The sequence below is a fragment of the Macaca fascicularis genome, chromosome 12, assembly GCF_037993035.2.
Source record: "Macaca fascicularis isolate 582-1 chromosome 12, T2T-MFA8v1.1".
Taxonomy (NCBI): domain Eukaryota; kingdom Metazoa; phylum Chordata; class Mammalia; order Primates; family Cercopithecidae; genus Macaca; species Macaca fascicularis.
The window spans coordinates 20,222,340-20,249,906 of record NC_088386.1 but is presented as its reverse complement, the minus strand read 5'-3'; the positions used below and the strand labels follow the sequence as shown (position 1 = coordinate 20,249,906).

Sequence of the window (27,567 nt, the reverse complement as noted above, 5' to 3'; positions counted from 1 at the left end):
GGCTTCGCTCCTCCTTCACAATGTCAATTGTAAGTAAAAAGGCTGACCATATTCAGCGGAATGTTTCACTCCTTTTAAATGAAAACACTCACTGTGAGGAGGAACAAGGCATCATAGTGCCTGGTATAGCTCTTGGGTATGGAACAGTATAGTTCTTGACTCCATAATGCTGAAATATGTATTGCTTTATTAGGAATTATTTTCCTTTTATTTCTCCTTTACATTTGAGTTAGAGAATTATTCTCTTTTGAAATTACACACATAGGCAAGGTTATATAATTTACAAATTTCATCTCATATTTATAATAGGAAATACTGGGTCTGGCAATGCTGATGCCTTTGCTTTGGAGGTCAAGCTGGCCCTCCTCTTTTCCTCAGACTCCAGGATACTCAGAGGGCTGGAGGAAATAACTGGCACCCCTCCACCTTTCCCTTAGCCACTGTTCTTTGTATCCTACCACACAAGAGCATGCGTGTACTATTCAAGGCAGGAAGCCCGACAAGTCCCTGGCCCAGCAGTGAGCCTCTGCTGGCTACAGGTTATCTGGGCCTCTACCCAGCAGCAGCCTGTCATCAGCCTCTTCAGTTTCCAGCCCTCCTGACAGGTGCCCTCTTCCTCGGCTCAGCTCTATGGTCAGTGATGAAAGCCACAGACTCTCTGCAGGCCCATGGAGCTCAGGAAACTTCCATTTTTTTTTCCTCTGCACATGTTTTGGATTCAACACTTATCAAGGAAGCCCTAGGCTGGGCCAGGAGTCCTGCTAATCGCCTGCACAAATGTTATTTCTCAGGTTTATTTATGTATCAATGACGATTCTGAGACTGAGAGGCGATTACATTTCCCCCAAGACCACATAGCTGGAAAGGAGAAGAGCCAACTTCAAATCCAGGTCCTTCAACAACTTCTTAGCTTTGGATAAAAAGGAAGGTGACAATTTTAAAGGATGTCTTTGGGTTCTTAAGACGAAAGCCCAATGTAAACACCAGCTTTTTAATCCAGTTCTTAAAACTTGCCAACCTAAATTCAGGACTGAATTTATGCCTGTATTTTCTGAAGATGAGCAAAATGTCACATCATTTTCATTTTATGGCCTGGAGAACTAATTAGTTTTTCTGACGGAATGAGGGTAAGTTAAAGTTGTCATTAATGTCACTATTTAGTAATTTACATGTCAGCAATCTCCCTCCTCTCCTGCCTTTTAAGGTCTCTGCTTATTTACAAGGTTGCTTCAAGCACTTGGAAAATACGAAATGCTGAGCTATTATCCTTTTATTCATTTACATTTACTGAAGGTTACTTAACTTTATGGGTGAGGCATTTTGTGATTAATTAGTTCCCCTCTGAATGTTACGTTCCTTCTTGTTAATTTATTGAGAACCATCTGAGCTAAGATACTTCATTGTATATGAATCAGTAAATTTACTGGAGTATAGTTTATAAAAGTAATGAAAATCTTATTAAATATGAGACATTACTCCAGAATGGCTATTAAATCTCCAAGGAGAACATGAGTTCTCTTTATGGAAACACACACACACACACACACACACACACACACAAAACCCAGAAGCCAGAGTATTTCTAATGGCTTACAAAATGTCAGAATAATGATCAAGAACCTACTGTTTCCCAATGTAAAGATAAAAATCCAATTTATATTAAAATGTAACCTGAACCAGCCACATTACTTAAGGCATTGTGGAACTTTTCCCACTCTGTGTAGACATCATGGTTTGAAAAATGGTCTGGTGCAAAAATAAAAACCAAGCTAAACCCACATTTAGATATCCAGACTTTTTCTTCTCTTCAAATGAAGGCAAAGAGACATGTATGCAGTTGATATGATCAATTTAGGTGGATCAAATATTGCTTAATATGAAAGATTTGTATGGGCACAAAAAGGTAGTTTTATGTAATTATGTATACTCTGGTTACAATGTTTCCATTTGCTAAGGAAAAAAGATAATTTCTAGGAATTTTTGATTCTTAGAAATGAACCTGTTGACAGCTCTTTTCCCATTAAAAGCTTCTTTAGTTACGGGGATTTTACGGGCTTTTGTGAGCTGGCAGAGCAGGACAGGGTGACCCACCTGGCCATGAGATCAAGCTCACTGGTCCCTCTCAATGCTGTCTGATGTTGCTGGAGGGAGCTAGATATCAGATGGAACCTGCCCTCTTGCATAAAGCAAACTGACCTTCTTGGGGTATCCCCAGCTTGTCAGTATTCATGCTTCTCAGGCTTGAGACCCGCTCTCCTCCTTTTCCTTTAAAGCACAGCCCCTCCACTATCCCCTTCGCAGCTAACCCTGCACATCCTCCACCCAGCACAACTCCAAGTTCACTCCCCTCCTGAATTCACTTAGCTATTTCTTCATGCACTTCCACTGATTATGCTTTTGTCCTATAACTATTTCATATCAGATTTGGAGCTCCTGGAAAACAGGAAATGTACATGGATGAATTCTCCCAATGCAGCAACTGATACCACCCTGCGGGGATGCATTAAACACCTGTCAACTTCCCTCTGCATCCTGCCCTCCTGGGGGAGCCTAGGACTGATGGAGTCATCTGTGTGAGGTCACTTGCTGAGCAACTATTGAAAGGATCCCACGGTTTCTCTAATAGAGTCACATTTAAGGGCTGGTGGAATCATCTGAAGGGATGAAGGGACAGGAGGAACCAAATGCCCATGTGACAGCCCCAGTGCTTATTCTCTTCTTACAACATAAAGAATGAAAACCTCACATGACCTCAGCAAAAAGTAAATTACAAAATGATGGCAACTGACAGAAAACAATGAAATGCTTTTCTTGATAACTTCACACTGGCTGATCTCATCCATGTCACATTACATCATTCACTGGGCAATGTTCAGATTGTGTTTAAGAGTGTCCTAATTTTTTTTTTTTTCCCGGGAAAAAAATACCCAGTGGCCACAGTGTCATTAAAACCTTTAGAGTCAGTTTTAACAAAAACGTGTCAGTTGCCAACTTAATCTCAGCTACTTTTGATTCATTTCCCAAAGGCTTGTATACAGAAACTGCAGTAAGAAAAGAGATGGGCTTCTTTGCTTTTCATGCATTTAAAAAATCATGAGGGAATCAGAAAATCACCATCAGAATACCGCAGTAATAACTGTTGCAGACATGATCCACTCCTATATGATAACAATAAATACTGTACTTATTTGTATAGTATGTGATACTATACAAATCCACTGCTATATGATACAAAAGTTTGAAGATAAACAGGATATTCTAACATAGCCCCAAAGTATTACCCCTACTACAGAGAAAAGAGTAAAAGAGTAACTTCATAGTGGAGAAACCTGGGATCAATCAGTACAGCATATTGACATCATATGCCCCCTAACGTGATGTTCTGAGAAGGATACATCACTTCTGGGATATTCTTGCCAAAAATGCCTAGCTTCAAATTTGACTGATGGGAAAACATCGGTCAAATCCAAATTGAGAAACAGTGTACAAAAAGCTGACCTGTGCTCCTTAAAAGTGGTAAGGTCATGGGTGATAGTGAAAGACTGAATTGGCACAGATCAGAGGAGACTAAGGAGACATGAGTATTAAATGCAATGTGGGTCCTGAATCAGATTCAGGAACAGAAAAAGCATCTCGCTGGAAAAACTGGTGAAGTCCAAATAAAGTCTGTAGTTTAGATAATACTATGGTACCAATGTTAATTTCTTGGTTTTGACCACTGTACTGTAGTTTTGTAGAAGCTGCCATAAGAAGCAGCTACATGAACTCTGTATTATTTTTGCAAATTTTCTGTACCAGTAAAATTATTTCAAAGTAAAAAGTAAATTCTAGCAAGTCTACTTGTAGGTACATTCCTCAAAGTATTAAAAGCAAAGACTCAAAATACTTGTATACCAATGTTCATAGTAGCTTTACAATGGGCGAAAGGTGAAAAAACCCAAATGTCCATCAACAGATGAAGAAGCAAAATGATTTATATATATATTCAATGGACTATTCAGCCTTTAAAAAGTAATGTGTGTATACATATATTCATAAAAAGGAGTGACATAGGCCAGGCATGGTGACCCATGCCTATAATCCCAGCACTTTGGGAGGCTGAGGTCAGGAGTTGGAGACCAGCCTGAGCAACATAGTAAGACCTTTGTCTCCGCAAAAAAAAAAAAAAAATTTTAATTAGCTGGGTGTGGTGGGGTGTGTCTGTAATCCCAAGCTACTTGGGAAGGTCGCTTTAGTCCAGGTGTTCAAGACCAGCCTAGTTAATACAGTGAGATCCCATCTCTACCAAATATAAAAAGAGTAGCCAGGTGTCGTGGCACACACCTGTAGTCCCAGCTACTCAGGACGCCGAGGAAGAAGGATCGCTTGAGCCCAGGAGTTTGAGACTGCAGTGAGCCATGATCACACCACTGCACTCCTCCAGCCTGAGTGACAGAGCAAGATCCTGTCTCCAAAAAAATAAAAAGGAATGAGATTCTGAAACATACTACAACATGAACAAACCTTGAAAACATGCCAAGTTAGTGAGCCACACACAAAAGGACAGACACTATATGGTTCCACTTACATGAGGTACCTAGAATAGGCAAATTCACAGAGACACAAAGTAGAAGAGAGGTTTACCAGGGGTTGAGGAGTGGGGAGAATGGAGAGTTATTGTTTAATGGCTACAGAATTTCTGTTTAGAATGATGAATAAGTTCCGGAAATGAATAGTGGTGATGGTTGCACAATATTGCAGATATACTTAATGCCAGTGAATTATACACTTAAAAATGGTTAAAAAACTTTAACCATAAATGGTAAGCTTTATGTTGTATATACTTTATCTCAAAATATTAAACAAACATGGAAAATTACAAATAATATCTACAATTTGGGCAGAAGTAGAACCTTAGAGATTTCCTAGACCTAAATTAAAATGTATAGGTGATTTTCGCATAAAAACAGACATATAGACCAATGGAACACAATAGAGAAGCCAGAAAAGAACTGATTCCCAACGAGGCTGACAAGAATACACAATGGAGAAGGACAACGTCATCAATAAATAATATTTGGAAAACTTGATTTCCAGATGCGTAAGAATGAAATTAAATCTTTATCTCACACTATCTATAAAAATGAATTCAAAATTGCTTAGACTTCAATATAAGACCTGAAACAGCGCAATTACTAGGAAAAAAACCAGTGCAAAAGCTTTTTGACACTAGTCTGGGCAATGATGTTTGGGTATGATACTAAAAGCACAGGCAACAAAAGCAAAAACGGGCAACTGAGATTGTATCAAACTAAAGAGCTTCTGCACAGCAAAGGTAACAATCAATAGAGTGAAAAGGCAACCTATGGAATACCTGCAAACCACATATTTAATAAGCGGTTAATTCCCAGACTATGCAAGGAACTCCTACAACTCAACTGCAAGAAAACCCAACCAAGCAAATTAAAATATAGGCAAATAACCTGAAGACATTTCTCAAAAGAAGACATACACAAGGCAAACAAACACATGAAAAGGTGCTCAACATCATTCATCATCAGGGAGATGCAAATCGAAACCACAAGGAGATATCACCTCATGCTTGTTAAAATGGCTTTTATCAAAAAGACAAAAGATAACAAGTGTCTGGCAAGAATGTGGTAAAAAGGGAACCTTGGTACCCTGCTGGTGAAAATGTAATGTGTTACAGCCATCAACGAAAAAGAAAATGGAGGTTCCTCAAAAAATAAGAAATATAACTTCACATAATCCAGCAATCCCACTGTTGGGTATATATCCAAAGCAATTAAAATCACTGTGTTAAAGTGGTATCTGCACTCCCATGTATACTGCAGCATTATTCATAATAGTCAAGATATGGCAACAAACTAAGTGGCCTTCAGTGGCTGAATGGATAAATTATGTGCACATGAAATATTTAGCCTGCAAAAGAAGGAAATCCCATCACTGGCAGTAACATGGACGAATGTGGAAAATGTTATGCTAAGTAAAATAAGCCAGGCACAGAAGGAAAATTCTGCATGATTCCACATGCAGACCAGCCTAGTTGAACTCACAGTTCAACTCACAGTAAAACGGTTGAACTCACAGAAGCAGAGAATACATTCGTGATTCCCAGAGACTGGTGCATGGGGATATGGGGAAATGTTGGTCAAAGTTTCAGTTATACAAGTTGAGTAAGTCCTGGAGAGCTACTGTGCAGCATTAGGACCACAGTTAACAATACTGTATTGCATACTTGAAATTTGCCAAAAAAGGAGATCTTAAGTGTTTTTACCATGGAAAAAAAAAATCTATTTACTATGTAAGGTGATAGATTAGCTTGATTGTAATGACTATTTCACAATGTGTGTATTTATCAAAACATCAAGGTGTACACCTTAAATATATTTTTTGTCAAAAAACTCGAGGGATGATTTACTAGTTTCTTTTCCACCCCAAACTCCGAAGTTTCAAAGAAGTCAGTCACCTGCTAAAGCAGAGATTCCTAAACAGATATTTTCACTGCTAGGCAGCATCTTTTTAAACTTTTCAAAAGAATAGGTTCACGGCAGACTGAATTTCCCCGGTCTCTGTGTCCTAGCACTTCCAACAGCACCTAGCACACAGATATGTACATTAAGTTCTGCTGAGTTATGAATGAACAAACTGACCTCTGAATACAAAACCACTCCCCAAATGAAGAATTCAAATTTATTATTCTAGCAGAAGGGGGAAAAAAAACCACACCCACCCGCGCGCACACACGTAACCCTTGTCAGAGGTTATCTGGGCCACAGATTAACCTTTTATAGATAAACTATGGATATTATTGATCTTCTCTCTCCTTTGGCCATTTCACCAATGACAGGAAGGGTCAGAGAAAAATAACTCTCAAAATAATCAGTTCTATCAATTGTCAAGGTTTCTGACTGATCAATAAAAAATAATCATTGAGAATGCATCTTATATACTACATGGGAGAGAAAATGACTCAGAAGGGTTTAAAAGCAGAATTGAAAAATGTATGTTTTATAAACTGTCCTTCTACATTGATATGCCATGGGAGGGATGCTAATCAATGTAATCCCCCCAAGGCCCTGAATGACGAGGATGCTGCTATGACTTCCCTTCATAAGCTGCCTACAGAGCCACTTACTACTAACTACACAGAACTAATCAGAAAATCTATCTTATGATTTCTTGTACACACCTATTTCTGAGCAGATGCAGAAACACCCAGTTTGATCACTCACAGGTAAAAGACTTTTGTTTATCGCCCTAAATCAAATCCGACTACCCTCAATGGTGATTCATCACACACTGCAGATTTTCAACAGGATCTCTGAAGGCAATTCAAATGAGGTTTCTGGAATGGTGGGTGAAAAAAAATTACTTCAATTATCCATGATACATATGGTATACTGAGGCTGATGGTTCTCTGCAAACTCCCACAGTCCACTTTTTATTCTCCAAAGCCCATCATGGGGAGCAGATTCTTCACAAATATATACTAACCGGTTGATCTCACTCCCTAAACTTCAAACATTCAGAAAATCAGAGTTCAGCTATAATCAGAAGGCTAGAATGTCTGAGTTTACAATAAGCTAGAGTGGGGGTAGAGTGTAAAGATCCCTTACTTGCTGAAGGCAGAAGTAGATTCAAATCCTGCCCCTAACTCGCAAGGTGACGTGATCGGGTCATTTGTCTCTCTGAGCCTCCACACCCTTAGCCTCTCATCCAACCATGTTAAATGAAGTTAATGCCCACATTAACACTCAATAAATAGCTATTATTCATATTATTCAAAGTGGAATAATTTTGATAGATGCTTACCTCTCTCAGAGTTGGCTTGCCAATGAAAAAGTCTGTGTTTTTGCTGCTTTTGGGTGGGTTGAACTTGGGATTCAGAAAAGCACATCCATTTGCGATAGCCTCCAGGGGAGCTGGGCCCTCGTAAGGGAACCCAAGTCCAACAAATAACTGTAAGACAGAAAACCACACAGCATATGAACACATCAGGCAGGGCCATCAGGCAGGACAGGCATTCCCGGCTTGCAGGCGGCGATTCTGTGGCCCATTCCCGAGTGGACACCTCACTTTGGAAGGCTCCCAGGCCCTGGGGGGTGAGGCAGAGAGAATTCAGCTTACACCAGGATCTGAAAAACTATGAACTTTTAAAGGCCCCACAAAGCTGCTCAACTCACTATGCTCTCCTCCACTAAAGGAAGTAAAAAATTTAAGTGTCTAGGGGTATCAGGGGGGTAGGGAGGTTGGAGTATTAAAAGAAAAACCGCCACGACCCAACAATAATCTTTCTGTAACTCACCAGGAGACATGACTGGAAAAACACTTGCTTAACTACACAGAAGGTTTCTTCATTGAACCAAAGAAACAACAGGCCCTTTCAGGAATGCTGGGCGGAGGGACAGAAAGGTCACTTGGAGGTTTGATTGCAGTTCAAATGGAACTGCTTTAAAATGATGGTAGGTCAGTAAACACAGGTTTTCATAATGGGGTTTACACTGGGGACACCAACATCTTGGTGTTGATTTTACCCTCACAGGGGAGAGACTGTGCTGCGTTGACGAATTTGCAAAGCAGCTGCTTCCCTCTCCAGCAGGCAAACCATGTGCTTCCCCCAAGACAGACCATAGATGGCAGCAACAACTTGCTCTCAGAGTTCTCAGAGCAACCACAGCAGCTGGAAGCCACGATGACAAAGGGGACAAGCTGCAGTTCAGTGGTGCTGATTTCCTGGGTACAAAAATGAAATAACTGCTCCCAGAAATGCCTCGGCACATGCTGTCACAGTGGGTGCATTTTGCACTGCTGGATAACTGCAGGTTGTTGATGGGCAGGATCCAGGCCTGGGCTTGATGAAGCTGTGTCCTCCTTACCCACATCAAAGAGCTTTTTCTGTTCCAGCCCCCAGGGGCACATTAAGTGAGAAAAGATAACTGGGCCCTAGGGTATCCTTTCCTTCTGCCATCACACAGAGCATCACCCACCACAAGGCCAGGCGTTGAGAATAAAGGAGATGGCTCAAATAGATTTAGCTACAAGCTTGATTCTCTTTTTCCCTAGGTCTTTTCACAGCAATCCCCTCCTCACCAGCTTTGCAGTTGCTCTAATTGATCCTTTAGAAAGGTTCAGCTGGAGGGTGCGGCCAACCCTGAGCACAGCCCATGAGTGACACACTGGAGAACCAGGTAGCTCCTGAAGGAATTCTGGGGCAAAGCACTAACATCTCAGGTTTTCTGGACCTATTTACTTTTGTTTTGCACACAATAGGGTACTCAATCTTTTTGGTTTTTTGAAAGAATAAACTTTCATTTCCTGCAAACTGCGTGATCACAATGCCAGAGACGTCCACAGGGCAGGGAGCTGGGAAGAAAAGAAGCTTTGAGAGGTCAGCAGAGCCCCTAATACTGGCTGGGTCATTTCCCCCTTGGGCAGCAGAACCACGGGAGATCACGGGTGGGGGTGGTGGTGAGGAAAACATGGTAGCCAGGAGCCTGGAAGCTGTAGGATAAAGGGAAAGTTCTACTACAATTAGGAAGCTCCTGCTCTGCATCTTACTCTTATTATACAGCTAACAGAAAGCAGATTGTCAGAGAGAACTTCTAACTATAGGGTGTGGCCTGGGCATGTGGCTCACGGGTGGGGGAGATCTGACTGCTGCAGATGAAACGGAGGGAAACAGTGGGATGTACTAGTCCCACGATATCCCAGCTTTATGGAATATGAAGAATCCAGGGTTGTTATCCATCAGACTTGTGATCTCTGTGATTTGCCCTCTCCTATCAGACTCTGGAGAGGATGTGCTGGCTCTCCAGCGGAAAACAAATGACCTCTGTCAGGCCATGGTTAGACATAAGATAGCACAGGGAGTCCAGATCTTTCTGACTGAGGAGAAAAGTGCTAGAAGATGCAGATCAGGATCTCTACAGGTTTAGTCAGATAATCCACAGTGCTTCCTGACCTCTGAAAATCAGGGCCTGCCATAAAGTGTGGATACCTTCACCAACTCTAAATTTCAAAGAACAACTCTGGAGGAAATGTAAGCAGCACAATATTTGTCTATTTAAACAGAAAATCTTGGGAAAAATTTAATTAGCTTCTTTAGACCAACCAATCTGAACCCATTAATTAAAAGGATGAGGCTGTTGCTTAATGGACTTGAATGTGACCTAGGTTTAATTATATCTGAATAACAATATGAACCATCTCTTCTGCCCTGTGGGCACCAGAGTATCTCAGTACACATAAAATAAAAACTTGAGGTTAACTCTCCCAAGCCTCATATGTTTAGAATGAAGCCTAAGCAAATACAACATAATTTCCTGGCAATGAGTGTTTTTGTCACACAAGTAGGACTGTAGGAAATACATTATTTGGAAACACCAAAATAACAGTTTTTTTGTCATTTCAGTCAATAAGCAATTTTTTTCTTGCTTCCTGTGTGCTTATTACCTGTGACATTACAATGGAGCAGATGTATTAAGGTCAAATAGCACATCTGAGGTTTGAATGAAAACACAACAGGTGGAGAGAGTTCATCACCACCAAACAGCACTCTGTAAACTTCCTTGCACTTATGGTTTTGCAACACACTGGCACCTTAATCACACTGAACTGCTTTTCCCCTAATTCCCTGCTATTCTGCCTGCTTACCAATTTCCTTAGCAAGGAGGCAAGAGACACACTGCCAGAATGTTCTCAAGTGCCAAGGCTTAACTCTGCCGGAGAAAACTGGCCATATTTTATTTATACTTCACCTGGCCTTCAGAAGCCCAGAATCTAATGAGGATATTCCAGATGACAAAATATCTCCATGGCTGCAACTCCAGCTCCATCAGTGAGTATTTCTACATAGAGGGATTGTGGGATCTAGGATTAAATTTTTGAACTAATGCTAAGCAGAGAGAACAGATGAAGCACCATACGTTTTCTTCACAGTATAGGATTGGGACGTTCTTACATATCCATAAAGGGTCTAGTAAAACCACTCAGATTTTTCCTACTCTGTGAAAGAAGACACAATTGTTTTAAACTGCTAAGTGGAGTACTTAAAGAATCCTTTAAACATGGATAAAGGGGGTTCTTATCTATGGGCTTGGTCAGTTTCACTCTTGATGCGGAACATTGAGGATAATCCTAAATAGGAAACACACACACAACACATACTTTTCTGGCCAGTTTTAATTAGTGAAGTTGGCATGGTGACTCTAGAGGGAAACTGAGCAATGAATTACTCCCGGTTCACCAAATGAATTGATGAATCCATTATTGGCACAAAGTGCCCAGAACAATGTGGTAATTTACAGCACAGGTTCTGGAGTCAGACTGTAGGCTTCACAGGCCTGGCTCCATCGTTGCCTAGGTTAGTAACTGTGACAAATTGCTGGATGCTTCTGTCTATGGATTCTTTAAGGCCCATTTATAAATCTATTCTATTTATAGGGCCTTAGTCCAGGTAACAAGCTTGCTAAACCTCAGTCTTTTCATGTATAAAATAATACTGCTTTATTTCATGGGGTTGCTGTGAGGATTACATGAGATAGTACATGGAAAGGATTCATTCCAAGTCTTGGCGCTTAGTAAGTGTTGGATAATCAGTCACTCAAATTCAAATCCATATGTAACTTCACACAGCTGCATATTACGGCCCTGTATCATTTAGACAGAGTTTAGGTGTGCAGGAGTTATGTTTGTGGGTTTACAAGATGCTCAGCACCTGCATGTATGAGTTCTTATTGTTTCATAAAGTATCTGTACTAAAAAAGGGGGAGGGACATTCATCAGAAGAGAGAGATAAGAGATGATATGGTTTACAGTGAATGCCACATAAGCCAGTCCCACAAGTCACACGCTATTGCTAAGCTTTGCTTATTTTTATACAATGATTGGGAATCATTACATTAATGTTTCTGGTAATAGGCATCCCTTTTATATCTTAAAAATAACCGAGACAAGGGCTGGGTATGAAGAAAACAATTTTCCCAAAATGTGATGCTTTTATGTAGCCCAAAGGGACCCTTCTCTGGCCATCTGCCTTCTTTCAGGTACCTGATGCTTAAGGAAGGGATAAACAGTGGCCAAACTCTCTCCCGTCCAGGCTGGCTCTATCCTCCCAAGGGCTCTACAAGCCCCTGACTCACATGACCTGAAGACTCTCTAGGGAAGAGCTGGAAGGGCCACAGAGGCTAAGAAAAGAAGACCCACGAAGCATGTTTACATGCCCAAAGCAGACTTTTGTCAAAGTCTGCTGCTAAACCAAAGACTATTTCCTGAAGACCAGCCGGCTGATTATGTCCAGCTACCTAAATACCCTTTCAGAAACAAAAACCCAAACCACAAACAACAGCATCAGGATAAAAAGTTCCTGAGTTTCGGTCACCTGAAAGCCCGAATATAAAATCAAACACATTACAATTCACATTGTAAATTTATTAACTTGGAGATGGGGGAGTAAAAGAGTATTTGCATAAATTTAAACCTGTAGATGCTGAACATGTTCAGCTAGGCCAGCCTCAAGTGCTCACCATTAAAAGTCCACTCAGGCATCACCTCCTGGGAGGGCCCTTTCCTGACCATGCCTCTCTCACCCAAATTCCACACCAGGACAACCCCTCAGCTGCCAACACGGAGAAGGCAAAACAGGCTTATTCACGACTGGAGCCTCAGTGACTGCTTCATTAAAATGGTACTGTTTATAACAGTACCAAGATTACTGGATTTCTGTGATGAAAAGAGAGAATACACAGAAAGGGCTTAGCATAGGGCCTAGCACATGGTTGAGGGGAGAGATAATGGCTGTTACTGTTACGGTAAATCCCATACGCAGGTGCACCGCAATAGCATGGAGGTGTTAAACTGTGACTGACAGTGGCTCCTGTCCTCTGAATGGGACTACCCCATCCACTACATTGATTTCACAAGTCACAGAACCACATTTTACACAACTGAACTGTTGGCCCCACTCAGCGTGACAGTAAAGTTTTATGTTAGTATCATTATTTCATATTACGACTAGTTCTACCTGTGTACGATCCACATTGTTACAGTTACCTGCTTTCCTCTTCCAGCACACCTGTATGCTCCTTGTTGGCAAAACTGCTTGAGTCATCACTGTCTCTAGAATGGCTAGACTAAGGCCTAGAATATATCTAGTACTTAATATTATACTTACTTGCTGGAGAAAGAGCAAAAGAATAAATACTATGAGACTGGATCTTTCCAGCAATCAAGCGTCTCTGTGCACAGAGGTTGAACATGTATTTATTTGAGTGTGGGGATGCACTTTTGCTCTGAAAGTCAGACAGGGTTACTGACTCATACCTCTGTACACTCCTCAGTCTACATACATGTATGGATAAGGGGGAAGGAAGGAGGCATGGATGTGTTCATTCAATTTTTTTCCCCATCTAGATGGCATGGGAATGATTTGAAGTATGCTCACTAGGATGAAACCTGCCTCAATTGGCTGCCTGAGGGCAAATGGGAACCAGTATCTGTAACAGAAATAGAAGGACTGCTCTCCCTAAGGAAGTAAGCTCTTGGGCTATCACTCACAGGGCCTGCAGATATAAGCAACATCACAGACAGGCAGGCATGGGGTATCAGAAGGGTAGTGTCCCTAGCTCGGGAGATCTAAGAGATCTAGGCGCAGCGTATATGATAACAGGAGGAAATCTCAGAGATCCCAGATGGTCAATGTGTTTCATTTTGGCTCCTTCTTTCCTTCTTTATACAATCACCTAAATGCCTTTTATAAACCAGGCACTGTGAATGCACCTGTGGATAGAACAAGCAAAGGCCCTTGGCCCTCATGCAGCTGCATGAGAGTCTGCTGCCTCAAGCCCTGGGTTTTTCAGACAGCCTTTTTTAAAGACAGGGTCTCCCTCTGTCACTCAGGCTGGAATGCAGGTATCCTCAGCTCACCACAACCTCAGCCTCCTGGACTCAAGTGATCTTCCCATTTCAGCTTCCTGAAAATCTAGAACTACAGGTGAATGCTACCAGGTACAGCTAATTTTTTGGGCATTTTTTGTAGAAATGGGGTTTTGCATGTTGCCCAGGCTGGTCTAGAACTCCTTGGCTCAAGCAATTTGCCCGCCTCGGCCTCTCCCAAAGTACTAAGATTATAGGTGTGAGCTACTGCACCGCACCCACCTCAGACAGGTTTTGTGACACATCCAAGCTCAGTAAGAAGAGACATAGTTAGTGGGGGGCAGGGTGGCACAGTCATTCATGAGGATAAGATGAGTCAGAGGGAGCACTGCATATTTGCCAGGCCTGCCCAGGCTCCTAGGTGAGTCCCACAGGTAAACTGATAAGCTGACATGATGGGGAAACAGGACCGTCATGACCCAGCCAAGTCTTGGAGAGGTGAATGAGTGGAGGTCTGGGTACAGAAGGGGTACAGCGACAGCACGTGTGGAAGCTGCAGCTTTGCCTGTTTTTTTCCCCACAGCCAGAATTTGTTTTCAACTGTAGAAAGGACGGTACTGGTCCAGCTCACAAACCATTCAGTGAGTTGCAGATGCAAATGCACTATTCAGTATCATATATGAAATAGGGAAGACTAGGGGAGGTGGACATGAAGAGGTTAAAACCAGGAAGATGAAGAAAGAAGCCACTTTAAAAGAGATGGAGATTTAAAGCAAAAATAAAAACATGCCACCCTAGTGAATCCTGATTTGCTGGCTTAAACTGTACTCCTGGGGTTTGCTGGACTGAATGACTCGGCTGTGGTCCTGTGATAAGTAATTCATTCATCCAAATCTATACCCCAATTAGAAGAGTCTGCTAGATTCCAACAACTTCCTGGCTCTTTTAGCCCCAGAAATAGTGTTATATTCAATTCCTTCCATCTTCACAGGTCCCCTGAAGCAAGAGGCTACTGATGACACTTGCACCCCTAATGGCACGCCTGGACAAAATTCTGCTGAGCAGAGGGTTTCCTAAGTTTAGTGCAGAGATTCACAGATGGCTTGTAAAGAAAAACAATGAGTCAGAAGCTGATCAATCATCAATCATCTCTGTCTCTAACCCTCTTGAGGAGATCAGCCTTGCTTCTCGCACCAGTAAGAAGTCCAAGAAGTGTGTGAATCCCATTCATGCTGCAGACATTTGCTTCTTGGCAGCTCCAGTTCCCCATTTCCAACGTGGATTGGAATAAATCACTTTTAAATTGCTCAGAGACACAGAGAAAGGAGTCAGAGACAGAAAGGGTTATAGATGCAAAGCCTGACTGGTCTTTCATGTCATTATTTCAAAGCCGAAGGTTCACACATTTTGGAGCCTGTGGCCATGTGCCGGGTGTGAGGGGAGCCTCAGCTGCCCCATCCTTGTCATATTTGCCAAATGTCTGAGCCATGATTCCACTCAGAGTATTTTAATATACTCTACTCAAGGAGCAGGCAATAGGTAATGGGATCAGTGACATCCTCTACACTGGGTCCCAGTTTTTCAAGGATGAACATATACCCCTCGTGCTCTTTAACTGAGGCTGCAATCCTTGCTCATTAAGCAAACTTGGACATCTTGGCCTGGGCCTTCCCTGTCTCTTTTCTTGTCCTCCCCTGGACATCAGTGATCTCCATTTTGGCCTATTTCCTACTCTCTGACAGGGTAATGGATGGTAGGTAAGTAAGGGTTCTTTTAAAATTCGCAAAGCTGAGAGAGACATTCATGAGGTTGGGTTAATAAAAGTGTGCGAGACAGTAATGACATGCTGCTGAGAACCAGCTCTGCCAAATGTTTTTTAAAGGAGCTTGAGCTCTTTCCACAATCCGATGTGAAAAAAAGTAAAATGAGGCAAATGGCAAAAATAGCACTGCCATTAAAGGGCCCAGGCATTCTGATGATTCTAAAATGTCAGCCTAAGACAGAAGGTGATGGAAAGCAAAGAGTGAAAACTAGAGAACACACTTCACTCCTGGATAATCAAAAACAGTCATCAGACTACAGATGACCTTGGAAGGAAATAAAATCTTAAAAGAAACCAGCTCTTTGCCCAATAAGCTAAAGAATTTGTCAAATTATTTTATTCGTGGCATCATACAAATGCCTTGGACATAGAAAGGATCAAATACATTTACAGGTGGAGAAACTGAGGCAAAGAGCAGATATACATTCTTTTGGCTAGTGGGTGTCCACTAAGTGTTCTTAAGTTTGAGTGTTTATGAGGACCGTACATCAAGGGGCTAGCAGAGCCTTAATTTGCAATTAAAAAAATCATGAGTTAGGGCCACCTCCAAGACGACCCTGGCTTACTGTGGGCAAGCCAAAGTCTCTAGCCTATTTCCTCATGTTCAAAACAAAGTTAACAATAATTCCTGCTCTATCTACCTCTTAAGGCTGTTGTAAGAATCAAAGAGGCTAGCATATATGAATACACTTTTTATAAATGCAGTATCACATGATGATTGGGCAATCGAGATTATGCCATAGAAGTCCACCTGCTCAACCTCTCTCCCCTACCTTGAACATGAAAACAAAGTGAGCCAGAGACGAGAGCTGAGAAATCCACTACTGACAATAAGCTTCCTTGTGCTTAGGACATACCACGAGAGAGATCCACATGCCTTCTTCACACTTGCAACCCTTGTACAACGCCTAGCACATTGCAGCTACTCAACAAATATTTGTGAAATTCATGAACAAAAACTTATTAATAAACCTGAGGGAATTTATCTAATACACTGAAGTGCCAGTCAACCCTTCAAGGCCAAACTTTGGTTTCTTCACAAGTTCCTGAACTTCATTTGGTACTTCCATGGCAGAATTACAGAAAGAACACAGACCACTGGGTGGACTTCCCTACAGTGTCAAAGCAACGGGTCATCACGCTACTGCTGAGCAAAACGATCCTCAGGGGCTTGCCTGGCTACCTCCACCACATGGTCTGAACTCTGCCTCCATCTGTGCCAATCAGACCCTCACATCCCCTCATCCAATTTTACCTCCACTATTTTTCAACACTTAGACTAGCTGGGTTGGCTTCTAGCCCCTTCCTGAATATGCCATCTGTACTTCCACCACCTGACTCTAACTCCTGTCTGGCCCACATGCCAGGTGTGTCTACACTCCATCCATCTTTCGTCTCTTGCATCTCTCCTGATGCTTGCTCTTCTTTCCGAGCCCATAGGGACTTTGCCCTCATCTGAACTTCTTCACTGTCCAATGCGTACTTGGTGAACAAGGAGGTATGAGGAAAAGCTGGTTGGGAAACCCACTCCTTGAATGGTGATGACTGGGTTGGGGGAGAGTTCAGCACCCCTGCCTTACTATGAAAGCTGCTGCTGTATTAGAAGGTCTGTCCTTCCAGGCAGGGCCTTACCTTTTCCATTTGCAGCCTTATCCCTAGCCCCTTGCTTGACACCTAACACTGAGTAAATACGATTTTTGAATAAATCAATGGACAAACATAGCAATCTCATTCCACAATTCACTAACTTTTCAGCTGCCACTGGTCTAGCAAACTGCTGCCCCAAAATAGCCAAAAGAGTTTATTGCAGCACTGAAAACACAAGCATGAAATATTCTGATCACATTTTCACAGCCAATGGCATTAACCTGAACACCACATTCCTGGTGAATTTTTACCTTGGTTTCTCGAAGAAGAAACTGCAGGTCTCGTCCACTGAGGATACCATGGTTTTTCACGTAACTGGGAATATTCTTTGTGCTGGAGCCATAAACAGTTGCATGCACTTCCATGTATGTGTGAATAATGTCCAAGTAGATCTTCTTATTCTGAAGAGGAGAACAAGCAGAAGACATTTCTCTTTGTCTTTCATTTGCATAACAACCTGTGTCATGGAACAGAACTTCTAAGACTAGAGGTCACAGAGTTCTTAACATGCAGATCACAGGAATTTGGCAATCAAACTGCTAAAATTTCTTTTAAAAGTAATCTGAATTGACAAATGGGATCTAATTAAACTAAAGAGCTTCTGCACAGCAAAAGAAGCTACCATCAGAGTGAACAGGCAACCTACAGAATGGGAGAAAAGTTTCGCAATCTACTCATCTGACAAAGGGCTAATATCCAGAACCTCTAAAGAACTCAATCAAATGTACAAGAAAAAAACTAACAACCCCATCAAAAAGTGGGCAAAGGATATGAACAGACATTTCTCAAAAGAGGACATTCATACAGCCAACAGACACATGAAAAAATGTTCATCATCACTGGCCATCAGAGAAACGCAAATCAAAACCACAATGAGATACCATCTCACACCAGTTAAAATGGCGATCATTCAAAAGTCAGGAAACAACAGGTGCTGGAGAGGATGTGGAGAAATAGGAACACTTTTACACTGTTGGTGGGATTGTAAACTAGTTCAACCATTGTGGAAAACAGTGTGGCGATTCCTCAAGGATCCAGAATTAGAAATACATTTGACCCAGCCATCCCATTACCGGGGATATACCCAAAAGATTATAAGTCATGCTGCTATAAGGACACATGCACACGTATGTTTACTGCGGCACTATTCACAATAGCAAAGACTTGGAACCAACCCAAATGTCCATCAGTGACAGACTAGACTAAGAAAATGTGGCACATATACACCATGGAATGCTATGCAGCCATAAAAAAGGATAAGTTCATGTCCTTTGTAGGGACATGGATGCAGCTGGAAACCATCATTCTCAGCAAACTATCTCAAGAACAGAAAACCAAATACCGCATGTTCTCACTCATAGGTGGGAATTGAACAATGAGATCACTTGGACACAGGAAGAGGAACATCACACACTGGGTCCTATTGTGGGGAGGGGGTGGGGAGGGATAGCATTAGGAGATATGCCTAATGTAAATGACGAGTTAATGGGTGCAGCACACCAACATGGCACATGTATACATATGTAACAAACCTGCACGTTGTGCACATGTACCCTAGAACTTAAAGTATTAAAAAAAAAAAAAGTAATCTGGTTGGACTTTGAGGACATAAACAGTCATATGGCCATTATATAATTATGTAAGAAGAAATACATTATATGTCAACATATTACTGAATACCAACTGTATAATTTTGCAAGAAGAAATACATTATATAGCCAACTGTTTTGAAGTATCATCCTTGCTTTGTGAATTACCAGGGACCTAACAGTTGCTTTTGGCTCTTCCTACCTCTATGAGAGGAAGTTTGGGGAAGGACAGCCTGGGGAAGGCAGTCAGTTGGACTGGAATATTTACCCAGAGATGCTAAGCTGTCCCAGAGGAATACGAACATCCCCAGCTCTTGCCAATGTTTCTAGTGATGATTAACTCATGTTGTCAGAACTGGATCCCACCTAAATCGGGATCATGGGAAGATGAGAGTTTCTCACAGCTGGAGAGATAATGAGAATACTCAGGTAGATAAAAGTAGAAAAAGAGAATAAATGTCAATTTTGATGAGCTCCAAAACATTCAAGAGTAGTTTTACTTACAGTATTAGAAGCAAAACCAAACCCCTTTTCTTGTATTTGTAGGCACTGAATTTTGAGGCACATTTTCTAAAGCAAAACTACCTGTGAAGTGGAAGCAAGTTCACTTTTTCTATCTCTGGGTTTCCCTGTAACTAAACTCTACAAGCTGGGGTTTGTGGGTTTTTCTTTTCCTTTTTTTGGGAAATTTTCAAAAAGTCAAGTTCTGTAATGTTTTCCAGTTGTATAAAAGTAGGACAAGGTTTCCTCATTCTAAGCCTGTTTTCAGACACTCCAGGCAATAATAGCTGGTTTTGTGACTTAAGACCACAAGGGACACGGGGTGTGGTATCAGCAGCCAGAGTGCAGGGAAGCCCGGAGGCAGTCTGTAAATGAAGCAATTCATGATCTGGTCTCTGCCATTCACTGCCCTGGTGATATTACCAAAGACCCTCAACTTCAGGGGAAACATTTCAAGTGATGTATCAAAAGTCTTCACGACTGGGAAAACTGCACAGTCCACATTCTTCATTTCATACACCAGGATGACTTTGTTTGCAATAAGCAAGACCACCCTTGCCACCCTAATGTATGAATAAAATGAACAGTGAGACTGAAAGTTTAATTCCATGCCATGTCTGGTATGGCCACAAGATGCTGAACTCATTACCTTAGAAATGTATACTTTTAAATTAGTACAGACGCTTACACCTACCTGGCATATGTTAGTTTGAAGGGTTCTAGGATATGGTTCATTGTGCTAGATGTATCTGGTAACTCCTGCCCCCACCCACAGCTCCTGTTAAGTAGGCAGGGGACTCTGTTATCCTGCCCCCACTGCTGGCTGCTAACCGGCCCAGGGTGTGTCTGACCTGAGGGGACCCAATCCTAGGCTGGCCAGCAGCCCAGGAATGATGTAGCAGGCTCAGGAAGGCAAGGGGAGCCAACCAGATGCTCTCTTGGGAACTCAGAATCCTTTATACTGGGAGATTACTGCCAGATGGCCACTGGCTTTAGAGCAAAAAGGTCATTTGAGCGTTGAAGTCTGGGCAATTACAAGCCAGATAACAAGTTCTGAGGAAACTGGTTGCCAGTTTTGGCGAGTTGGGTGGGAAAAGAACCAAGTAAGGGCTAAAGGAGAGGGGAAGACACAGGCAGTCGGTAATAAGAGGGACCCAAGAACGTGACTACAACCAAAACATCACCACTGCAAGCATGACACAGAGAGAGAGAAAGAAAGGAGGAGTAGAATGAGAGTAAGTACTTCCAGAGAGAGTGGGAAAAGAAAGCAGAGAGACAGAGGAGAAAAACTAGGGCCTAGAGCTGCTCTGGCTCCGATCCCATCCACAGTGGTTCCCTATCCTAAATTCCCAGGTCCCTCTGGATCCTTATAATAAACGCAGCTCTTCCCAGACCCCACCCCATATTTTTACTTGAGTTTCTCTGGGTGGATTTCACTCATCTACAAGGAGACCTCTCGGGACAGCTTGCTGGCCTTAAAGCAGGAATTGGGGGCTGCAGGTGGGGACAGGCATCTCTCCTTTACACAAAAGGAGGCATTTTGCCTAAAAAGTCAGTTGCCAACTACTGAAGATGGGCCAAAGACCACTAGGCTATGTCTGTGGTGACCTACCGGGCAGACCAGTAAATAGTCCATTTGGTTCCTGTCCTAGAGAAAAATATCCACTGTAGACACACTCAAGATTAGGGTTCCCAGACTAAATGCCTGGGAAAGTAACAAGGTACTAGATCACATATGTATTGCCATTAAATCCCAGAAAAGGCTGGGGCTTCTTGAAGTATAACAAGGGGGCAAGTTCAGGCAAATACAAAGAGGTATATGTAAAGACTAATAAAGTATATGAACTTACTCTTATGCATGGTAAAATCCAAAACTAGAGATTACCTTCAGAAAGGATTTACTAATTTCACAAATGTGAAAATCTCAACAGCTGATTAGAGGGGAAAAAATGTTTCAAATATAACTTTAGCCTTTGACATTGATGTAACAATTAGGTACTTCTACCTCAGGTCTCTTGTTACCACTTGTAAGAGTTCTGAGTAGAATCCTGGTGAAGATGAACCACGCTATCTATTGCAGGTAAAGGTGCCCCAGAAGGCTTTCAAACCAAACTCACAGCCAACTACCTACACCAGATTTGCACCTGTGGTTCTGTCCCCTTCAGGCTCCATGGAAACACATGTTGAATTAGTCACACAGTTCTGTATATTCTGCCTCCATAATATCAAATTGGTCTCCTCTTCTCCAGGGTTGAAGGTTCAGTTATTGCCATCAAGGGGCTCAAAGGATCCCCTTCTGTCTTCACAGACACTCTTATCTTTTGTGTTTAAGATACAGGATATTCAGGATTTTAAAAATTAAAGGTGTCCTTGTCTGCCTTTCCGCTATGCATGGGAAGGCTCAAAGTGGGGAGGGGTTAGAGGTAAGAGACATTTTCCAGCATACACTCCCCCTTCCCTTCCTTACTTTGGTCATCCAGGCCCAGGGTGAAGGTGACCATAGGTGACCACCACAGACCTGGATGTCCCACTGATCTAAGAACTGGATCAAGATCACTTCTTAGAAAGCTTTCCTTCTCCAATTTAAGAGACTAAGGTCAAAGAAAATTATCTGCTCCAAAAACTTTATCACCAACAGATCTCTGGAGATGCAGTCAAAAAGGGCTTACACTGAGTATCACATCACAGCATGCAACCACCTCTGTCGCCCAAAGGTTCCAGCTAAGCAACCAGCAGCCCCCCTAATGCTTTTATTCTCTAGTTCAATTTAAATTCCCATTAAGAACAACTGATCTAACTGATTAAAATTTAAATCTACCTAAGCTCATTTCGGGGGAGGAGATACAAACGGAAAGGAGAACGCATGCCGGAGTCAGTGAGCAGTGTTGTCAGTGTCTCTTCAGCTGTTTATGGTCGTAGCTGGAGGCAGATACATGTTCAGAACCAGTCATAAGATATTTAGAGCTTGGAGAGAAAGCTTTAGAAAAACAATTCAATCTACGCAACGCTCCTGTAAGTCCACAGCAGGGGGAGTGGTAGAATGCAGAACCAGAGAATCAGAAGCTTTCCCCAACTTATTTTAAAACATTTTTAAATTGATACATAATTGTACATGTTTATGGGGTATATGTGATATTTCAATACATGCATACTACATGTGATGATCAAATCAGGGTATTTAAGGTATCCATCACCTCAAACATCTATCATTTCTTTGTGTTGGGAACATTTCAAGTCCTTTCTTCTAGCTAATCTGAAATACACAATATACTGTTGGTAACTATAGTCACCCCAGTCTACTATTGAACACTTCAACTTATTCCTTCTATCCATCTGTATGTTTGTACATTAACTCACCACTCTTTATTCCCACCTACCCCTTTTCCCAGCCTCTGGTATCTATCATTCTATTTTCTACCTCCATGAGGGCCACCTTTTTAGCTCTTGCATAGGAGCGAGAACATTCGACATCTGTGCCTGGCTTATTTCACTTAACATAATGATCTCCAGTTCCATCCATGTTGCTGCAATTTTTTTAAATGGCTGAATCGTATTCCATTGTGTATGTACACATTTTCCTTATCCATTCATCCGCCGATGGACACTCAGGCTGATTCTGTATCTTGGCTATTGTAGACAGTGCTGCAATAAACATGGGGATGCAGATATCTCTTTGATCTCCAACTTCCTTTTTAGCTGGTGAATTAGGGTATAGGAATGTTCTTTGGTGAATGGCATTATCCTCCCCAGTAACGCCCCTGCTCTCCACTGCAGACATACGTATTTCTCCTGGACATCATTTCCCCTCATTCATGCAGCATCTTATGACTTGTCATTAAAAAAATTCTGTAGCTCAGCCCAAAGTTGGCTCCTCCAGTGGTGAACATCTGTGAGTCTTAGGCAGCAGTACTCCTCCCTGGGAACTGCTGTCAATCCCTCTCCAGGGTAACAAAACCAGACTGCAGAGGCAAGTGTGTGTCCCACTCCATGGAGGGCAGAGAAAAATTTAAGTCCTACAGAGAAGGCCTAACAGGACAGAGTGGCAGGGTCTCGGTCCACAGCTCAGATCATCCAAAATGCTGAGCACTGGAGCATTTTCAACTTCAGATTTTCGGGAATAGGGATGTTCAACCAGTTAAGTATTCGCTAATATCCCCAAATCTGAAAAAATCCAAAATCAAAAACACTTCTGGTCCCAAGCATTTTGGATAAGGTATACTCAGCCTGTAGCGGCTTCTCCTCTTTCCCCACAAATATCGAAACTGGCCTGTTACACGGTTTTACAAACATATTATAATGAATCTTGTTTTTTATTTAAGAAACACAAGGCCATAGAGTATGCCTTGACCAGAACCAGCCAAGAGAGTCCTTTACTGTTACTGTAACCTAACTCCTAGAAAAGTTGAGGCTGGGGCTGTCAACTGCACAGAATGAAGATCTTGTAAACCTCCCTCCACTACAGGTCACCTCCATTTGCTCTGCCAGCCCCCTCCTGCATGAACTGTTACTGTAATGTCTGGGCTGGGCTCGTTGTCTCAACAGTGGCATGCTCCTTAGGAGCGCTTTCAGACTGCCCCTGCTCCTCTCTTTTTCAGTCAGTGCTCACACAAGCCAGGTTGCCCTGTGCTGCCAGATGGGGAATAATCTTACCATGGGATGGGGTGATGGGGCCCTTCTTCCTAAAGAGCATCACAGAACTATAGGGGCTTTAGATCTCTGTGAGGTGAACCAAGGCTGGTGGCAAACAGGACACAGGAAGGAGCAGGGCAAATAAAACCCACCTCCTTTCTCTCTTCCAGACTATTCCAAGGTAGAGCTCCTCCTTGCAGGCCTTTGGGGAGAGTCCCGGTAGCCCAGTGTGCTGCTGTGTCTCTGTGGCCCCTGGTGAGGCAGGAGCCAACATGGTCAGGCACACTGTCTGTTACCCTGTACTTCCCTTTTCCTTCATCGTTGCTGCCCTGGGTTTGCAACACCCTCTGCAGCAAAACACTGGTATTTTAGTCTTTGTCTCAGGCCCTGCTTCCTAGAGGCTGTGGGCTAAGACGTTGTCTATAGGCTCTCACCCCTTCAACCCATCCTCCTTATTGTCACTAGTTTCCAAAACTCAAAGTTTTGTTCCCCTATATAAAGGGCTTCCCAGTACTGCACACAAGGTGCTTCACAATCTGGGCTTCTGCAAGCTCTCCGGCTTTAACCCCAACTATTCCCTCTGCCACCTGCTTAAGGTCTCTGCCTACACTTAACTTGTCCCTCATTCCCAAACCTCTCCTGCTCTCTCACACCTGGCCTGCCACTGCCAAAGCCCAAAAGACCCTTCCCTCCTCCCTCCTTTTCTTCTGGATGGACTCCTGCCTCTTCTTCCTTTACAAGCAGGCAGTCCTGGATCCACCCAGTTGAAGGTCATTGCTGTCTCCTCTGTGCCTTAACCATCTTCCTGCGTGGGCTGTACTGTCACTGGATGTTCCCAGATGGCTGGAACTGCGAACTTCTCCAGGGCAGAACCAGTAGGCTCGGCAGAGGCCTGGCACAGGACGAGTGCTCAGTAAATACATACTGGCTGAGTGAGAAAAACAAAGAAGGCAGGCACACAAACCACAGGGCACTTATGGACTTGTGGGAAACATGGATCTCGGGCACGGCACATTCCTTCACTTTCCACCTGCTTCCAGCAAATGAGCTTAAAGTCCACGACTACATAAGTGTGTATTCTTATCAAAATCAAAATAAAAACAGAGTTGTAAAACTTAAAAGGTATATTTTATAGTTGATTCATCCTCCTTTTTATATTGCTCCTAAGTACCACGTTCACTTAGGAATTGCAAAGCAAACAAAAAAGAAAAAGAGAGGAGAGAGAGACAAAAAGAAACTACCTCATCTGCTTGCTCCTGAAGTCTAAAATTCAACAAAGATGAAAAATTCTTTTATTCCAAGATTGGAGGTAAGTTCTAAAATGCAAATCTCTGTGAATTTCAGCTGTGTAGCTGAACTAATTTACATTTCAGAACTAATTTAAAGTCTCTGTAGTCCTTGGCTCATTTACCTCAAGTAACCACCCAAGGTCAAGGTATGTATGTATGGGGGTGGTCCTTGTTGTGTCCCACTCAAACCTTGTGGGGCTCTGAAAAACCTCTGGAAGCTAAGAATCTCAAAGCCTGTTCACCTCTGCCTCTTCCTTCCCAAACCCTTACCTTTCTAGGAGAAAAGATGGTGCTCAACGATTGCAGTGGCGCAATAAGGGAAACCTTGCTCTCTTGTTTCCAGCCCAGTCTGTGGTCCACCTATGGGCCCACGGGCACTAAAAAGAAGGGAGTCTGCTTCCTTTCATATGCTGGCCTCCACATTTAGTCTTCGCTTGGGCTCATCTGGTATAAATTAGGATTCATCTTGGGCAATGGGTCTCAAGTACGATACTGAGTGGGTCTAGAATTTGCCTATCTGGGGGAAGGAACGGGAGGAAAGAATAGCCACAGCACTTTACTTATTATTCTCTACTGTCCAATTAGGTAAGAATTTTGGTTTCCGCTTCAAAGACAGACAGGCAGATTTCTGAGGCTAAATGAGTGGTACGGAAAGAGAAATCAGTCCTGTATTTGCAACTTGATGGCAAATTTCTCATCTATAAATAGGAAATAATACCACTTTATGGTTCTTTTAGACAACTATTACGTGTGCAGTGCTGAGCCAGCATTGGGAATAAAATGCATTTAAAATATGTTTAAGTATGTACCCTTGCTTTCAAAAACAAGGTGCTAATACTACTCCAAAGGTATAAAATGGGACAAGCTAAACATGAGAGTCCTGAGCTGGCTAGCACCTTCACATCACTGCCCATGTGGAACCAGTGCTTATGCCCACTCTACATCTCTGTCTCAACTGCTCAGTGTGGTCTCTATTTTCCAGCACTTGTTTTTCAGGATTTTCTCTGCCTTAGCACAGAGCTTTCTGCCATTTAACGAACGGCTCCTAAAGGACCCTGGGGAACCACCAGCCAGTTTGTGAAAACAAGAAACGCTTTGACTCAACTCCTTTCTGCTTTAAGAAGGGCAGGAGGCCTTCAAATTGCAGAGCTGGTTTCTCTTTTCCTCAGTGCAAATGCAGTCACTTATGGATAATGATGTTCCTTCATCTATTCTGATTGACATGGTCCTAAAGCAACAAAATCCACCAGCTATACTACCATGCAGAAAACAGGCTGATAGGTTGAAAACACACCACCACAGCCCAAACGTGTCCGCAGACTCCTCCATGAGCTTTCTGTTTTCCACCTCTCTGGGTGGAGCCACAGAAAACAGACTGTGTAGTGACAAAGAGGGCTGTCACAGTGGAAGGTTTTGCCTTGGCAAACTGAAATTGCATGCTTCATAGAATCCCTAAAGGGTCAGGAAATCATGGACTGAATATCCTTTCTTGAAAGGGAGGAGGGGATACCTTGATGAGCTTTGGCCAGATTCTGTTTAAAGGCAAGGGAGAAGTGTCTGCTATTATTACAGGACCATCCTGTGAGAGGAGTCAGGGAAGAATTTTGGAACACTGCATGGTCACACTGGCAGTGGGTGTGATGAGGCTTCCCCTGACAATTAAACTGAAGCCCCAAAGGCCAGGAACCAAAGCACAGAGGCCAAGTACCACCCAATCACATCGGTAAAGAATAAATTAAAAATAATATGAAAAATATGAAAAATATAAAGTAATACCTTAATACTTTTAAATCACTTTAGCGTATTCCTTTGTAATAAGAAGGGGGAAGAATTCTATCTATATATTGGTCTCTCTTAGTAAGGAGTAACATTACATTTTGTGTTTTCCAGTATTAACTGTTGTAAATCTGTGAGGGATTCCATCAAAATAACACTCTTCATATATTCATGTTAAAGGACAGTAGTAGACGTCAATCGATCTTTACTCAGCTGGTCAAGAAACATTTTAAAAATTAATTTCAAAAAGTTTTTTTTCATCTGAAGCAAAATATAAAAATAAGAACACACACAGTGACTGGCAGAACACAATTTCTGCAGGCCTGAATGAAAAGTAATTGCTTTTTTGTAATTTCCAACTTTTCTACTTGTAATTATCTTACAACCAAGGGAGAAAGATAAGACCTGTCTGCAAAATCACATTTGGCAGCTCCAATGG

At 42.3% G+C, this 27,567-nt stretch overlaps 1 protein-coding gene across 4 annotated transcripts in view; it reads right to left on the bottom strand.

Moving 5' to 3' along the window:
- MGAT5 (alpha-1,6-mannosylglycoprotein 6-beta-N-acetylglucosaminyltransferase) overlaps window positions 1-27,567 on the bottom strand; it is a 329,469-nt gene that overhangs the window by 30,212 nt on the left and 271,690 nt on the right. For all 4 annotated transcript variants that reach the window (XM_005572984.5, XM_074008906.1, XM_005572985.5 and 1 more), the window contains 2 exons: window positions 17,596-17,745; window positions 7,816-7,962 (listed from right to left, as the gene is read on the bottom strand). In XM_005572984.5, the coding sequence (XP_005573041.1) occupies window positions 7,816-7,962; window positions 17,596-17,745 (297 nt within the window). The remainder of the gene's footprint in view (window positions 1-7,815; window positions 7,963-17,595; window positions 17,746-27,567) is intronic.